The following is a 13,922-nucleotide window of genomic DNA, read 5'->3' as shown; positions in this document are numbered from 1 at the left end:
GGAGGCTTAGGCGGGAGAGTCGCTTGAACCCAGAAGGCAGAGGTTGTGGTGAGCCGAGATCGCACCACTGTACTCCAGCCTGGGCAACAGAGTGAGACTCGTCTCAAAAAAAAAAAAAAAAGCTGTAATGTTTAAGCAACATATCTTTCTTCCCTCCTTCCCCTGGTTCTTGATATAACCTCTAGTCTACTTTCCGTCTGTATTCTATATAAGTGGAATTGTACAATATTTGATGTTTTCTTTCTGGCTTATTTCACTCAGCATAACGTTTTTAGGGTTTATTGTGTTGTAGCATGTATCAGAAGGTTATTTCTTTTTCTGGCTGAATGATATTCTGTTGTGTTTACATATATACACATTTTGTTTATCTGTTTATGTGTTGATGGACACTTGGGTTGTTTCCACCTTTTGACTATTGTGAATAAAGCAGAAATGAACATTGGTGTATAAGTATCCCTCTGAGCTCTGTGTCCTTGCTTTTGATTTTTTTTTTTAGAATATGCCTAGGAGTGGAGTTCCTGGGTCATATGGCAATTTTATGTTTAAGTTTTCTAGGAACTGACAAACTCTTTTCCACAGCATCTGCACCATTTTATATTCCTACCACTAATGTACGAGAGTTTCCATTTCTCCGCATCCTCCCCAACACTTAACTTTCTATTTCTTTGATGATAGCATCCTGGTAGGTGTGAAGTGGTATTTTATTGAGTTTTGGCTTGTATTTCTGTAGTGGCAGTGATACTGAACATTTTTTTCATGTACTTATTGGACATTTGCATATATATATATATATATATATATTTTTTTTTTTTTTTTTTGAGACAGAATTTTGCTCTTGTTGTCCAGGCTGGAGTGCAATGGCGCGATCTCAGCTCACTGCAACTTCTGCCTCCCTTAGTCTCCTGCCTTAGTCTCCCTAGTAGCTGGGTTTACAGACATGCATCACCATGCCTGGCTAATTTTGTAGTTTTAGTAAAGATGAGGTTTCTTCTTGTTGGTCAGGCTGGTCTTGAACTCCTAACTTCAGGTGATCCACCCACCTCAGCCTCCCAAAGTCCTGGGATTACAGGCATAAGCCACCATGCCAGGCTGCATATCTTCTTTAGAGAAGAGTCTATTCAAGTCCTTCGCCCATTTAAAAAATTGATTTGTCTTTTTGTTCATGAATTGTAAGAGATCTTTATATATTCTGGATCATAGATCTTTATCACATATATGGTTTGCAAATGTTTTCTCTCATTCTATAGGTTGTCTTTTCATTTTCTTGATTAATGTCCTTTTATGCACAAAAAGTTTTAAATGTCAGTGAAGTCCAATTTATCTATTTTCTCTTTTGTTGCTTGTGCTTTTCTGATAGAACCATCAGCACATTTATCAGTTGTTAGATGATTTCTCCCTGGTGATCCAGATTAGGGCTTGAGCTGATTTTTTGGTCCAGAATCAACAAAAATAACAGTGTTTGTTGTCACTAACGGAGTACCTAATATATGCTAGATAATTTTGGGAAACCTGAGAAAGAGAATTCTAAGGCAGAAACGCCTCATAATTTTATTCTTGTCAAGTAAAGTTTACTAAAACTCCATAACGTTACAAAGAGGTTGGAAGATACTGTCTTCCCCACCATTTTTCTGGAGGAAATTTAAGTCAGAACTACTGCTAGTATCCTACTGCACTCAACAGGTTCCTGTCATTTGCACTGGACCCTAGGCTCCCCCACAATTCCACCCTGTGGATGTTCCCGATTTCTGCATTTCATGGACTCTTTCTTACTTAGCTAGCTTTTTACTTTATCTGTTTAGTCCGTAGTATTTTTTATAAACTTCTTAAGAAACTCAAGGGAAACCAGTTACTCACAGTGGGAATAACATTTTGAATCAGACTTTAAAATCCATTATCTCGTACTAGAAAAGTGAGAGTTTCCCCCACATTTACAACTCTGAAATTCGTTTTGGAAGCTCTGTAAATGATGCTGTTGATTTAAAAATTATGGCTGGGAGTGGTGGGCTCCACCTGTAATCCTAGCACTTTGGTGGGGAGGCCCAGGAGGACAGATCACCTGAGGTCAGGAGTTCGAGACCAGCCTGACCAACATGGTGCAACCCCGTCTCCACTAAAAATACAAAAATTAGCTGGGCATGGTGGTTCATGCCTGTAATCCCAGCTCCCCAGGAGGCTGAGGCAGGAGAATCGCTGGAACCCAGGAGGCGGAGGCTGCAGTGAACTGAGATCATGCCACTGCGCTTCTGCTTGTGACACAGAGGAAGACTCCCTCTCAAAAAAAAAAAAAAAAAAAAATTTAGGCTTTTCCTATTTGTAGTGTGAATGTGTTGTCTCTAGTATATTTTCTCTCCAATGGCCCAGTGCATGTTCACTTTTTTCCTTCACACTGTAAAAGCACCATAATTAAGAGCTCTATTAATGTTTATTTTATTCTGACTTTTTTCCTCTAGCGGATCTGAAAAGAACAATTGCCGTCCTTCTGGATGACATTTTGCAACGATTGGTGAAGCTGGAGAACAAAGTTGACTATATTGTTGTGAACGGCTCAGCAACCAACACCACCAATGGTACTGGTGGGAATTTGGTGCCAGTAACCACAAATAAAAGAACGAATGCCTCAGGCAGCATCAGATAGCAGTTGAAGATCACCTTGTGCTGCTCCATCCGCTGTGGATTATATCCTATGGCAGAAAAGCTTTATAAGCGTTGGCTAGGACAGAGTAATATTTTACAATAAAATCTCTACACATTTTCAAGGAGTATGCTGGATTCATGGAACTCTAATTCTGTACATAAAAATTTTAAAGTTATTTGTTTGTTTTCAGGCAAGTCTCTTCAATGCTGTACTATGTCCTTAAAGGGAATTTGGTACCTTGATGTAGTAAGCAGGTAGGTGAGTTTTGTATAAATCTTTTGTGTTTGAGGTCAAGCTAAAACAAAAACACTGAAAGACATGGATTTATTTCTATAACATATTTATTTAAGTATATAACATGTTTCTTGGACAAGTGGAGAATATTTAATCATTCTGTCATTTGTTCTCAATAGATGTAACTATTAAACTAAGGCTATTTGAAAATGTCCTTCCTTCTTGTACTATATTTTGTTATTCCAGTTGTGAGCAGAGAAAGGAAATATAATGTTGAAAATAATGTTTTGAAATCATGACCCAAAGAATGTATTCATTTGCACTATCCTTTGAAATAACTGAAGGTTAATTACTGTATATTTTTAAAAATTACATTTATAAGAGCATAATCTTGAAATGGGTAGCAGCCACTGTCCATTACCTTTCGTTAACATTGGGGCAATTTAATAACAGCATTAAAATAGTTGTAAACTCTAATCTCATACTTAAATTTTTCTCATATATATATTCTGAAGAATAAAATATTTTTCTGGTAAGATTTAACAGTAACTAAAGTATTCATGATTTTTCACATACATGAATGTTCATTTAAAAGTTTAACACTTTGCGTGTCTATGCTATCAGGAAAGCACATTATTTCCATATTTGGGTTAATTTTGCTTTTATTATATTGGTCCGGGAGGAAGGGACTTGGGAGACTGGAACTCTTGAGGACTTTAGCCAGATGTATATAATAAAAGTACTTTAGTGCTGCATTAAATTGCTGGGAAAATGTTAACATTATATTGTATAAGAGTATCCTGCTTTAAGAAATTTTGAATTTGTATAACAGAAACATTATATATTCATTTTATATAATGGCCACTTAAAATAATTAAGAACATTTAAAATATAAACTATGAAGATTGACTGTCTTTTCAGGAAAAAAGCTACTGTATATAGCACAGGAAATCCTAATCTTGGTAATTCTAGTATAAAACAAATTATACTTTTATTTAAATTTCCCTTGTAGCAAATCTAATTGTCACATGGTGCCCTATATTTCATAGTATTTATTCTCTATAATAACTGCTTAAGTGCAGCTAGCTTCTAGATTTAGACTGTATAGAATTTAGTTTTAGATATTGTATTGTTCATTATTACAATATGCTACCACATGTAGCAATAATTATAATATTTTGTTAAAATAAATACGTGAAAATATTGTTTCATGAAAGACAGATTTCCAAATCTCTGTTCTCTTCTCTGTACTCTCTACCATTATGTGAAGAAATTAATTATATACCATTGCCAGGTAGAAGTTTGGAATAATTGTTTAGTCTCTCCTATTAGATGTGGACATTTTTGTTTTTTGTTTTTTTTCAGGGATGAAATAAAATATATTATTTCTACTTACAAAACATTACAGGCTTTTTTCTTTCATGTTGGTTGTGCATTTAATAAATTATAAATGGTTAAAAGGAGTCTTAAGAAGATTTTGGTTTCGTTTCAATTCCTGATAACTTTTTCAAAAGAGAAAAATGGAAGGTTACCCTATAGTGCCTCTTATTTGATACCTAGGATAGGAGAGTCTGATGCAGAGATAGAATGGAGAGCTGAGGCTTGACTTCTTAAAAATCACTGTTGATTTTCAAGTGATGCCCTCTGTGCAAATGTCCAAATTAAGATTAACTGAAGGTATAAATACTAAGGCTTGACATTTAATCTTAGTTAATTTGGACATTAGCACAGAGGGCATCACTAAAGGTACTAAAAACTTGCAAACTTGTATTAGGGTGTCTTTGGGTTTACTTTAAGCAAATATGTGAATTAAAAAGTAATTTAAACATTATTTCAGGTAGTTAATGATACTTGGGTCTCATTAGTGTTCAAGAAACATGATTTTGACTCTGAAGCTACATAGACTATAAAGACTCGTTTGCCTTTTTAGTGACCATATTCTTTTGAATTTATAGAAATCCATCTCATCTCATTTAGTTATGCCTTGGAAGCCTACAGTGTTAGCAGCTTACATAGGAACCTCTCTCTCACAGTTTTGGTTTAAATGTAAACAGTGTTCTGTTTTTAACCAAACACTTTTGAGTTGAGTAGCTATTAATATAGTTACCATTTTTCCCCTTCTCTTTTAGAAGTATATACCTGAAAAGGGAGCATGACATAATGAAACAGACCAAAAAAAAAAAAATGTAGTTAATTGAAACCATTTTTCTCCCATAATTGAAAGCCCTGAAGGATTCTTAAGAACTTTTATTTAGGGGACTGGTATTGCTCATGCAGTCTCAGTTACTCAGGGGCTGAGGCAGGAGGACTGCTTGATCCTGTAAAGTAGAGGCTGCGCAGTGAGCCATGATCGCACCACTGCACTCCAGCCTGGGCGACGGGGCAAGACCCTGCCTCAAAACAGTAACAACAACAACAAACCAGGAGAAACAATGAGAATATAGAGAAGCATAATGGGGAAAAGTTAGGCTAATTTTTGTTGTTTTTTTTTTGAGGCAGAGTTTTGCTCTTGTTGCCCAGGCTGGAGTACAATGGTGCTATCTCAGCTCCCTGCAACCTCCGCCTCCTGGGTTCAAGAGATTCTTCTGCCTCAGCCTCCCTAGTAGCTGAGATTATAGGTGCCTGCCACCACACCCAGCTAATTTTTTGTATTTTTAGTAGAGATGGAGTTTCATTGTGTTGGCCAGGTTGGTCTCAAACTCCTGACCTTTATGTGATCTGCCTGCCTCAGCCTCCCAAAGTGCTTATTTTTAAATTATACTCCACCATAGCTATTAATCCATTTTATTTTTTAATGCTTTTCAAAACAAATTATAGACATCAGTACACTTCCCCATAAATACTTTAGCATGTAAATCATTAGCAAATTTGGTATTTGTTTAGGGTTTTCTTCTTTTGATGTAAAAGTTACATATAATAAAATGCACAAATTTTAAGTATGTACTAGCTGAGGTTTGACAAATGCATTTACCTGCTACTCAAACTCCTATAGATAAAGAATATTACCGTCACACTGAAAAGGCCCCTCATACTCTTCCTACTCAATTCTCACCTCTCTACCTACAAGGCAAAATTTTCCACCATAGATTTGTTTTGCCTATTTTAGAATTTCACGTAAATGCTATCATAAAAACATGTATTCTTATGTCTAGCAGCTTTCACTCATGAGTTTTTGGTATTCATTCACGTTGTTGCATCAGTAATCTATGTATTGCTGAGTTGTATTTTGTTGTATGAATCTGACATAGTTTATATATCCATTCTATTGATGAACACCTGGGCTATTTCTAGTGTTTGGCTATCATAAATAAAGCTGCTATGAACATTCTAAAAGAAGTCTTGTGAATTTAAGCTTTCATTTCTTTTGGATAAATATGTATGAGTGAAGCTACTGGATCATAGGATAATTGCATTAAAAAATACACTTTTTTTGGCCAGGCACAGTAGCTCATGCCTGTAATCCCAGCACTTTGGGAGGCTGAGGTGGGTGGATCACTAGGTCAGGAGATGGAGACCATCCTGGCCAACATGGTGAAACCCTGACTCTTAAAAGAATACAAAAATTAGCCTGGCGTGGTGGCGGCCACCTATAATTCCAAATACTGGGATGGATCACTGAACTCTGGCCTGAATGGCAGAGGGAGACTCAGTCTCAAAAAAAAAAAAAAAAAAAAAAGAAAAGAAATGTGCATTTTTCCAAATTATCTTTCCCAAAAGTGTTTGTGCCATTTTACGTTCCCATCGATTGGATGTCTCCATATTCCCCCATTCCCAGGCTAGGTAAAAGGTAATAGAACGGTCATAATACCTCCTTCCATCAGGGAAATGCAAAATATTATTTTTAAAACAGAGAATAAAGGGACTAGTAGAATGACTTTTTGATCAGTCACTATCTTTTGGTGTCCCAAAACTTGTTTGTTAATTGCATTATAAAGAAAGTGGCTGGTCGAGGTGGCTCACGCCTGTAATCCCAGCACTTTGGGAGGCTGAGGCAGGTGGATCAGCTGAGGTTAGAAGTTCTTGACCAGCCTGACCAACGTGGTGAAACCCCGTCTCTACTAAAAATACAAAAAAATTAGCCGGGCATGGTGATGCGTGCCTGTAATCCCAGCTACTTGGGAGACTGAGGCAGGAGAACCTCTGGAACCTGGGAGGTAGAGGTTGTAGTGAGCTGAAATTGAACCATTGCACTCCAGCATGGGCAACAAGAGCGAAACTCCATCTCAAAAAAAGAAAGATCTAGCCTAGAAATGACTCATCCCTTGGGAAAATTCAAAACCAAATTGCTACCTATTTCTCTGTCAATAATGATGTGGCTTTTGTCTTGTTTTTGTTTTTCCTTGTATTGTAGATTTATTTTACTCTCAGGCATCTGGTTATAATGGGCTTTTGATTCCTAGTCCATGTTACTGTCAATTTGCTTTGTTTTTCTTTATTCTCTTAATATGGTGAATTGCATTGATTGATATTAAGCCAATTTTGCCTTCCTGGAAAAAACTGAACTTGGTACAAAATGTTTGTATTATTCCTTTTATATTTTACTGGGTCAATTTGCTATCATTTTGTTGTAGGAAATTTAAAAATCTACATGTATATTAATGAGAAAAAAATGATCTGTGATTTTTCTTCTTTATAAAAGATAAAACAATGGAATGCAACAGATGATCATTGATTGGATAGTGCTATGAAAAAAGGTGTGTTACAAATGACATTTTTGGGGACAATGGGGAAATTTATAGAATGACCATGAGATCAAATTATGGAGCTATTTTTATGTTTTGAGGTGATAATTCGAGTCATCCATTGTTAACAGTTTGTCATAATAGCTTCATGATTTATGCATCTATATTTTGTTTTTTATAATTGTGGTTGAACTGTTTCAAAGTAAGTTTTACACATTATGACATTTCACCCCAAAATACTTTACACATCTGGAAAAAGGTGTATTCTCCTACCAAAGCTGTTGATTTTTAGGTGTTCATTGTACTATTTTTTTTCTACTTTTACGTATCCGTAAGTTTTATAAAATGTAAAAAGAAAAAATTATGTAAAGATTGTTTTATCTATCTAATGAATTATTTTCATTCTCATGTTGTAACTTTCTTTGTCCATAAGAATTTTTTCTTAAAAATATATTTTGTCTGATACTAAAATAATTATCTCAGAATACCAATATACTGTGTCAAAATACATGTGTAATTTCTTTTAGTTAATATTTGCTTGTTATTTTTTTCCCATCCTTTTTCTTTGAAGTTTTTTACCCCCATATGTTTTAGATGTGTCAACAACCTATGTTTAGATGTTTTTAATTTCTCCAGTCTCAGATCCTTTTTCTTTTAATTGGTGAGCTTAATCTATTTGCCTTTATTGTGATTACTGATGTTTTCATTTACTTACTTTGTGCTTTTTATCCTTTTTTTTTGTCTGAGATGGAGTTTTGCTCTTTTGCCCACGATGGAGTGAAGTGGCTCGATCTCAGCTTACTGCAACCTTTACCCCTCAGGTTCAGGTGATTTCTCCTGCCTCAGCTTTCCGAGGAGCTGGGATTATAGACGCCCACCACCACTCCCAGCTAATTTTTGTATGTATGTATGTATGTATGTATCTTTTATAGAGACGGGGTTTTACCATATTGTCCAAGATGGTCTCGATCTCCTGACCTCATGATCCGCCCGCCTCGGCCTCCCAACGTGCTGGGATTACAGGCGTGAGCCACCACGCCCGGCCAATTTTTGTATTTTTAGTAGAGATGGTGTGTCGTCATGTTATCCAGGCCGGTCTCGAATTCCTGACCTCAGGTGATTCACCTGCCTTGGCCTCCCAAAGTGCTAGGATTACAGGAGTGAGCCACTGTGCCCAGCCAATCCTTGTTTGATGTAGGAAAACAATAAACAGGTTTTTCTGCTACTACACACACAACACAGAACAATTCTGCGACCAAAATGTGGGAGAGTGGTTTCTCCCCACACCAAGCAGTTCTTCAGCTGAGTGTCCTGTAATTCAGTTCAGTTCCAATATCATCTACCGGGAGATAGTGTCAGGCCCCACAGGTTAAAGTCTTCATTCCACACACTGCCATTTCTGATGCCAATCAGTGACTAACTGGCTATAAACTGGGGTTTTTATGACCCTCTTTTTGGGTTTACTTTGCCAGAGTTGCTCCTGGAACAGAGGGTAACACTTTACTTACATTTACCCATTTAGTACAAAGGGTGTTTTAAAAGATACAAATGAACAGCCAGATGGAAGAGATACATAGGCAATGGTATGTGGGAAGGGGTAGAGACCTTCCATGCCCTCTCCAGGCACACCACACTCCAGGAACCTCCACTTGGTCAACAATTTGGAAGCTCTGCAAACACTGTCCTTTTGGGTTTTATTTAGGGCTTATTAAGTAGGCATGATTAATTATGTCATTTGGCCATTGGTTATCAACTCAACCGTCATTCCTTCTCGTCTCCCTGGAGGTCGGGAAGTTGAGGCTGAAAGTCCCAACTCTAATCACATAGTTGGCTTCCCCTGGCAACCAGCACCCCTGATTCATCAGCCTTACCATAGAAAAATACACTGCTTCAGAGAGTCTAAGGGTTTTTGGAGCTGTGTGTCAAGAGACAGGATGGGGTGAAAATCAAATACATGCTTCTTTTCATTCTTTCTTTCTTTTTTCTTTTTTTTTTTTTTTTGAGATGGATTCTTGCTCTGTCACCAGGCTAGAGTGTAGTGGCACAATCTCAGCTTACTGCAACTTCTGCCTCCTGGGTTCAAGCAGTTTCCCTGCCTCAGCCTCCCGAGTACCTGGGACTACAGGTGCGTGCCACCATGGCAAGCTAATTTTTTGTATTTTAGAGGCAGGGTTTCACCATGTTGGCCGGGATGGTCTCAATCTCCTGACTTCGTGACCCACCCCCCTCAGCCTCCCAAAGTGCTGGGATTACAGGTGTGAGTCACTGAGCCCAGCCCCAAATATATATTTCTTACTATAAATCACAATATCACAATCCTTGTTTATGCTTTTTTCTCATTTCTTGCTTTCTATTAGATTAATTATATTTTCTGTATTTCTCCTTTCCCCTCTATGGTTTTGGAAGTGATACATTATACTTCTAATCATATGCTAGTTATCTTTAAATATTTAATGCTTACTTGACTTAAAATCTAAAGTTAGTAAAAACCTTGACCTCCTACAACAGTAGAAACTGAGAATATGTTAACGCTATTTCCCTCTTGCCTTTTGTTTAAAAGTTTTGAAGCTGGTTTCACTGAGGTATAAATTTATACATTTTAGGTTAATTTGCTTTTTTAAAAGTTTTGACCATTATATACAGACCCGTAACCACTACCATAATGAAGATATATAGAATATTCTCATCACTCCAGAAAGTTCTCTTTGTTCCTTTGTATTTTGTCCCTTTCCACAGGCCCTGATGTATTGATCCAGTTTCTTTTTCTGTAAATGGAATCTTTTTCATGTAAATGGAATCATACATTGTGTTTTTTTGTGTCTGTCCTTTTTGCTTAGCATAATGATTTTAAGATTATAGGATATTGCCTGCCACGGTGGCTCATGCCTGTAATCCCAGCACTTTGGGAGGCCAAGGTGGGCAGATAACCTAAGGTTGGGAGTTTGAGGCCAGCCTGACCAACATGGAGAAACGTCTCTACTAAAAATACAAAATTAGCCAGGCATGGTGGCACATGCCTGTAATCTCAGCTACCTGGGAGGCTGAGGCAGGAGAATTGCTTGAACCTGGGAGGCAGAGGTTGCAGTGAGCTGAGATGGTGCCATTGCACTCCAGCCTGAGCAACAAGAGCAAAACTCTGTCTCACACACACAAAAAAAGAAAAACAGTTTAGGATGTTGCAGCATGAATCATTAGTTAATTTATTGTATTGCTGAGTAGTTTTGAAACTTTGAAACTACCTTTGCAAAACTTAGGCAGTGAGAAATTTATGGCAGCGAAAAAGATCTGATCTAACCAACCTCCATCTTGTCTTTAACCCCCAAACTGTCCTTAATCATTTCTAGGTGTAGGCCAAGTTAATTTTGGGAGAAATTTTGTTTGTAACTTAAACGATAATAGCCATTCCCACAAACTACACTGTCTTTGCAAAGCTAATGAAAGGCCATCAGATTAGCAAGATGAAAGGAATCTGAATTCCGCTAAAGTGTAGACATAAACAGTCACCTGCCATTATTCCAGGGGTCAGAAGATTTGCAACTTCCCCAATTACTCCTCCAGATAAAATCATTATTGTAGAATCTAAGACTGGCCTTTTGTGATGTATTTTCAGGCTTTTGCATTTCTGACTATGGATGGCTTCACTCACACCCCACCAACTGGTCCTGTGACCTGACCAGAAGCAGACTTTGTGCTTTTCAGAAGAGGACCATTTCCCACACCCCTGTGATTGCACTTCCAACCAATCGGCAGCAGGTATTCCCTAGCCACTCCCCTCTCCCCAAACTGTCTTTGAAAAACCCTAGTCTCCAAATTTTTGGGGAGGCTGATTTGAGTAATTATAAAGCTCCAGTCTCCCATTTAGTTGGATGTAGGTGCCTTAAACTTTTAATCTTTTGCATTTCTGTCTTGATAAATTGGCACTATCTGGGCAGTGGGAAAAATGAACGCTTTAGATGGTTACAGTATTCCATTGTATAAATGTACCATAATTTGCTTATCCATTCACTAATTGATGGACATTTGTGATATTTTGTTATAGTTTCTTGTAATTATGAGTAAAGCTAATCTAAACATTCATGTGTAAAAACATTTGCATGTTTATGTAATTTTTTATTTCTCTTGAGTAAATACCCAGGAGTGCTGGGATTTTTGGGTCATATGGTAAGTGTGTATTTAACTTTATAAGAAACCATGAAACTGTTTTCCAGAGTGGCTGTACAATTTTGTATTCCCAACAGCAATGTATGAAGAGTTCTAGTTCTGCTTCTTCCTCAGTATTTGATATGGTCAGTTTAAAAATTTTTTAGCAATTCTAATTACTATGACTAAATCACTGTCATCAAACATTCTGATCAGTACTCAGTTAAAGACTTTTCTGCCTTGCAAATTCTAGCTGCACTGGCTTTGCTGAATTCTCAACCTTTCCTTTTCAATTTGAAGAGAATGTCTGGCCCTGTTTGGGTTCCCTTTCCTTGTGCTGTGGCCTGGAAACTCTCGTGTGGTAAGGGCTTACTTCATTTGTTTTCCTTCTCTCAGGGATCACTGTTCTGTGCTTCCTGTTGTTCAACGTCTGAAAAGTGTTTTATATGTTTTTTCCTGGGTTTTCGTTTGTTTAAGGTGAAGGAGGAGTGTAGTAACAAATCATCACAAATTTGGTGGATTAAAATGTTGGCCTAAAGGAAGAAACTGAGGCACAAAATACAATTTTAAAGAGTTGACTTGTGCCAGAATGAGGACAGCTGCCTAGAAGACAGACCCAAGTAAACTTGGATATGATGAGCTCCATTAGACCTTTGTTATAAGCAGGTTTTTAAAGGCAAAAAGGGAGAGAACGAGTGGGCTGCTACAAAGCTATTTGTCAGGAATTCTCATTGCTTTTCAGAAAATAACACTGATTAGTAATTGGCTATACACTGTTGAACTACAGGGTGTGGGTTATGGTGTCCATGACGACAGTCTAGAGCAGGGGTCCACAACTCTCAGGCCATGAACCTGTACTGATCTGCGGCCTATTAGAAGCTGGGAGCACAGCAGGAGGTGAGCAGTGGTGAGCAAGCATTATCACCTGAGCTCTGCCTCCTGTCAGATCAGCAGCAGCATTAGATTCTCATAGGAGTGTCTGCACTATTGTGAACTGCACATGTGAGGGATCTAGGCTGCGCACTCCTTATTAGAATCTAACTAATGCCTGATGATCTGAGGTAAAACAGTTTCATCCCCAAATGATCCTGCCCCACCTCCCTGGTCTGTGGAAAATCTGTCTTCCATGAAACTGTCCCCTGGTGCCAAAAAGGCTGGGGACCACTAGTCTGGAGTCCACACAGCAGGCAGCTTCTAGAAATGATTACTTAGTTCAGGCGGGGGAAGGGTGACATGATGTCAGTGCTGTCCCATATCCCATCCCCTCTGGCCTGGTAATTTAGAAGAGGCTCAATTTCTCACATAAAATGTTTCCTTTCTTTCTCAAAAACAGTTCATTTATTATCTTACAGCTCTGGATATCAGAAATCTGAAATCAGTTACACCGGCTGAAATCAAGATGTTGGCAAGGGCTGCACTCCTCTGGAAGCTCTAGGAGAGAATATTTCCTTGCCTTTCCAGCTTCTAGAGCTTCATTCCTTGCATTCCTGGGCTATTGGCCCCTTTTCCCATTTCCAAAGTCAGCAGTATAGCATCTTGCTTCAGTCATCACGTTGCTTCTGTCAAATCTCTCTTTGCCTCCCTCTTATAAGGACACTTGTGATTACATTTAGTGTCTGTTAGATAATCTCCCTATCACAAGATCCTTAGTTTAATCTGCAAAGCCTCTTTTGCCATATAAGATAACATTCACAGGTTCTAGGGATTTGGGCTTGGATATTTTGGGGGGTCATTATTCAGCCTACCACAGAGGGTAAATACAGTTCCTATTTCTTCCTCAGAGCTAGAAGTGGAAGTTCTTTTTTTGAATATGCCTGTATTTTTTTTTTTTTTTGATAAGCTTTTTCCCCTCATGCTTCGGATTTTTTCAAAAATAATAATAAATGTAAACCAAAAATAAAATTTTAAGCCCCATGATCATCTGAAAGGACTCCTCCTCTCACCAAGGGCATTCCAAAACTAACCCAAAAAACTGTTTCAGGCCATGATGTGAAGAGGGGTGGTCAGACATGCCTCATTATATTCCTCTCCCTTTTAGAATTAATTGTAGACTCATTAGGTCTGACAAGAAAAATTTGGCTCCAGGTAGGTTTCACCTACATGATAAAATCTTGGTCTGCACAACTCTTATCTTAACCCAGACATTCCTAAGTCTTTAGACAATAACTCTTTCAACCAATTGCCAATCAGAAAAATCCTTGAATCTGCCTATCACCTGGAAGTCCCCCTGC

The 13,922-nt window shown here is 37.9% G+C and overlaps 1 protein-coding gene across 2 annotated transcripts in view; it reads left to right on the top strand.

Moving 5' to 3' along the window:
* CCDC126 (coiled-coil domain containing 126) overlaps positions 1–4,271 on the top strand; it is a 45,336-nt gene extending 41,065 nt beyond the window's left edge. The window contains exon 4 of one of the 2 annotated variants that reach the window (XM_032286989.1): positions 2,451–4,271. In XM_032286989.1, coding sequence (XP_032142880.1) covers positions 2,451–2,635 — 185 coding nt within the window. In that variant the 3' untranslated portion in view covers positions 2,636–4,271. The remainder of the gene's footprint in view (positions 1–2,450) is intronic. The other variant, XM_032286990.1, reaches the window with a different exon arrangement.
* The last annotated feature ends 9,651 nt before the right edge of the window (positions 4,272–13,922 follow it).

The sequence above is a fragment of the Sapajus apella genome, unplaced genomic scaffold (assembly GCF_009761245.1).
Source record: "Sapajus apella isolate SASKATOON/1434 unplaced genomic scaffold, GSC_monkey_1.0 scaffold19, whole genome shotgun sequence".
NCBI lineage: Eukaryota > Metazoa > Chordata > Mammalia > Primates > Cebidae > Sapajus > Sapajus apella.
Note: the sequence above shows the minus strand (reverse complement) of the source record. Positions and strands in the feature narration are given on the sequence as shown.